General features: G+C 49.1%; 1 protein-coding gene across 1 annotated transcript in view; it reads left to right on the forward strand.

The window, feature by feature from the left end:
* Positions 1-2055, forward strand: part of LOC104125018 (transcription factor 4) — a 144707-nt gene extending 142652 nt beyond the window's left edge. The window contains exon 7 of the mRNA XM_035892964.1: positions 1817-2055. Coding sequence (XP_035748857.1) covers positions 1817-2055 — 239 coding nt within the window. The remainder of the gene's footprint in view (positions 1-1816) is intronic.
* The last annotated feature ends 952 nt before the right edge of the window (positions 2056-3007 follow it).

Here is a 3007-nt window from a genome sequence, read left to right on the forward strand (position 1 = left end):
GTGCGGTCCCGGCGGCGGGAGCTGGCCGGGGGTGCGCCCAGGTGTCAACCGCTGGGATCCAGCTGCCGCCAGAGGCATTGTGGGTTGCTCGAGCGATAACGAGAGAGCGCCGCTAATTACCATGGGTTGTCCCCCCTGTCGTAAAGAACGTCCCTGAGTCCTCTTCGTGGGGAGGGTCACAGATGCCATCCGGCATCGCGGCGCTCAGCCCTCACCGGTGAATCCCTGCTTGGTGCCGTCAGAAGTTGGTGTTTCCCGGTGGTTCGGTGAAGCCCTTTGTTTCCTGGTCCAAATAATGATTCCATTCCGTTTCCTTTTTTCCATCATTGTGTAAAATCTTTGTGGGTTGGTTCCCCCCCTCCCACCCCCCAACAAAGCTGTACCATTGCATCTTTTGAGAGCGTTCACTTTTAAATCCATTAGAATTTATCTAAAATAGCGGTTTTCAAAGGAATCGCGGGGCGTTGCGGTAACTACGGCACGCAGAGCAGCACGGCTGAAGAGGGCATTTTATTCGAAGATTTTTATTCTCATTTTTTCTCCCCTGTTACTTTAAAAATACTTAACGCACATTTTCGTCTCCATCTCCGCAAACAGAAACCAAACGGCTCGGGAGGGGGGTTCCCTTTCGTACCTGCTAACTCCCTTCGGTTTATCTCGAGTCCTGGCTGTTAGGAGGAGCTGAGTGGCAATCAGTCTTGCGGAATATATCACAAATTGGCGTGTTCATCTCAGATGGGTTTCTCTCTTTTCACCGTAAATCCAAGTGAATTTGCAGTTTGCAAACTAGCAGGCGTTTAAAGCCCCGCTTACTGCAGAGCCTGTGCCGAACAGCGGTTTCATTACCGGTCACTTTATAAATAATAAAATTTTAATCTGAAAGAGAAAAACACGTACGAGCATCCCCATTCGGCCGCACGGATTATTGTAAGCTTTATAATGTTAAACAAATGCAAACGTAAATCTTTTTTGTCAGTTGTTGAAATATGGAAACTCTCCAAATGCAAGGTTCCCGTAAAGTAATCAGACTTTTCTTTTTTTTTTTTTAATTAAAAATTAAGATCCCACACGTATATTTTAAATTTATTTCACTACCTGGTTTTTTTTGGGTTGGTTTTTATTGGACTCCTTTGCAGCCAGAGCTCATATCCTCCCCAAAGGGTTTTATGAGTCGCGTTATGCTTGAAGTTAGAGGCGGATTTAATTCCATGAAACTTCTGCCTTTTTGTTCGGGCGTTTGCAGGAGGAGGGGGGGTGTGGGGTGTGAAAACCCCCCCAACGCAACCCCAACCCACCCCAACCCTGCCATTTTAATGATTTAAAATATTGCTCCGTGGACAGGTGACCGTCTCGGGGCGTTTACAGGGGTATTTTTGTACCCGTGTTCTAAAAGATACGTTTGGGAAACCGGTACCTGCTCTCTGCCCTGGCTGCGTGGGGAGGAGCGGCAGCGTTCCTGCTGGAAAAGGAGGAATGTCGGCGTGCGGGGATTTATAACCGCTGCAAAAGTTTTTTATGGCTTGCTTCTTGCTTCGAAAGAATGAAAGGCAATTTATGTTTGTCGCAGATTAGTCTCAAATGTGTGCTCCCTTTAATTTTGTGTGCATACGGTGGTTGTACAGAACAGAAGTACTTCTACAGCTCAATACTCTCAACTATTTTAACAGTATTTTTATTTTTAAGCCAAATTAACTCAGAGTAGAATACGCACTTCAGACACTCCAGGTGATTTTAATGAGCTGTGCGGTTTATTAGAAAATAAAATATCAAAAGGTATTCCTGAGGTATTTCAATCACCCATCGCTCCATCTTCCAGGAATAAGTAAATTCAAATCCCGCTCCGGGAGCGCGAATGCGAGGATGGTCGGGCTCCGAAGGGAACACGGCCTTCTCGAAGGGAACGTGCAGACGGGTGTTGGGGGTCTTGCCGTCCCCGTCTATCGTGAATCCTCCAGTTTGCTGGAAATGCCGCTTGGGAGGAGGCACCTGCCTGTCTCCAACGGAGCAAACACCTTAGACAAGGTCAGGTTGGGGGTTGGACTAGATGACCTCTAGGGGTCCCTTCCAACTGTTTGGAGTGTTGAATGTTTGGTCCCTTCCAACCCAAAATATTCTATGATTCTATGATGATTCTATGATTCTGTTTAGGCTGTAGGTTGTGCCCCGCTGCAGCACCGGGCTTGATGATGCTGAAGGAAGTCTACGCCTTTATAAAGGGACTAACTAGGTTCTGATGTACTTAGTTGAGAGGGCGGAAATACCGGCGCGTTTCTCTTAAAATATGTATATTAACATGTTCTCAATGTGATTTATGCACTGGAGATGGAGATTAATGCGGCAGCATTTGTGAAAGCAGTTATTGTTGATTAATTCATAAGTAGTCTTGTAAAAGTTTCAATGATAAATGGTAATAAATATATTGTACCGGCGCCCCTTTATTATAAGAAATGGCTACGAGTTTGGAAAACAAAGTAAATTAAAGTAGGGAAACAATCAGTGTTTAGAAAATAATGAAGACTTGTGCTAAATTCAGGATGGGGAAGGTGAGGCTCTTCTAGGCGTGCCCCGCATCCCAGGCCAGGCTGCGACCCCGCGGCCGGTCTCAGCCACAGCTCATCACGGCAGTGACAAACTGGAGACAGGCCTGGAGCCGAGCTGGAACTGAAGGGCTGGACTCCGAAAGCTTGGTCTGAAGGAAGGCTCAAGCGGGGGACGGCCGTGTCCCCCGCCAAAGCAGCCCGTTCCCCGCGTGCCCCGGTGCCTGTCCCACCGCCCCGGGGACTCAGGGCCACTCAAGGTTGGCTTTGCCCAGTGTGCTCACGGTGCCCTTGGTGGGGCTTCTCCCGCCTCTGGGGTTTTGGGAGATCACCCTCATCCCAGGTTCTGTAGCTCGGACGTGTCTGCCCACCCACGGTGTGTCCTGCCTCTGCGGGCAGTGGGACGGGGGGCCGGGTCCCCCCAGCTCTGCCCGCACCCCGGGTCCCCCCAGCTCTGCCCCTGCCCTGTG

This window comes from Egretta garzetta, unplaced genomic scaffold (genome assembly GCF_000687185.1).
Source record: "Egretta garzetta isolate BGI_Z169 unplaced genomic scaffold, ASM68718v1 scaffold384, whole genome shotgun sequence".
In the NCBI taxonomy this organism is placed as follows: Eukaryota; Metazoa; Chordata; class Aves; order Pelecaniformes; family Ardeidae; genus Egretta; species Egretta garzetta.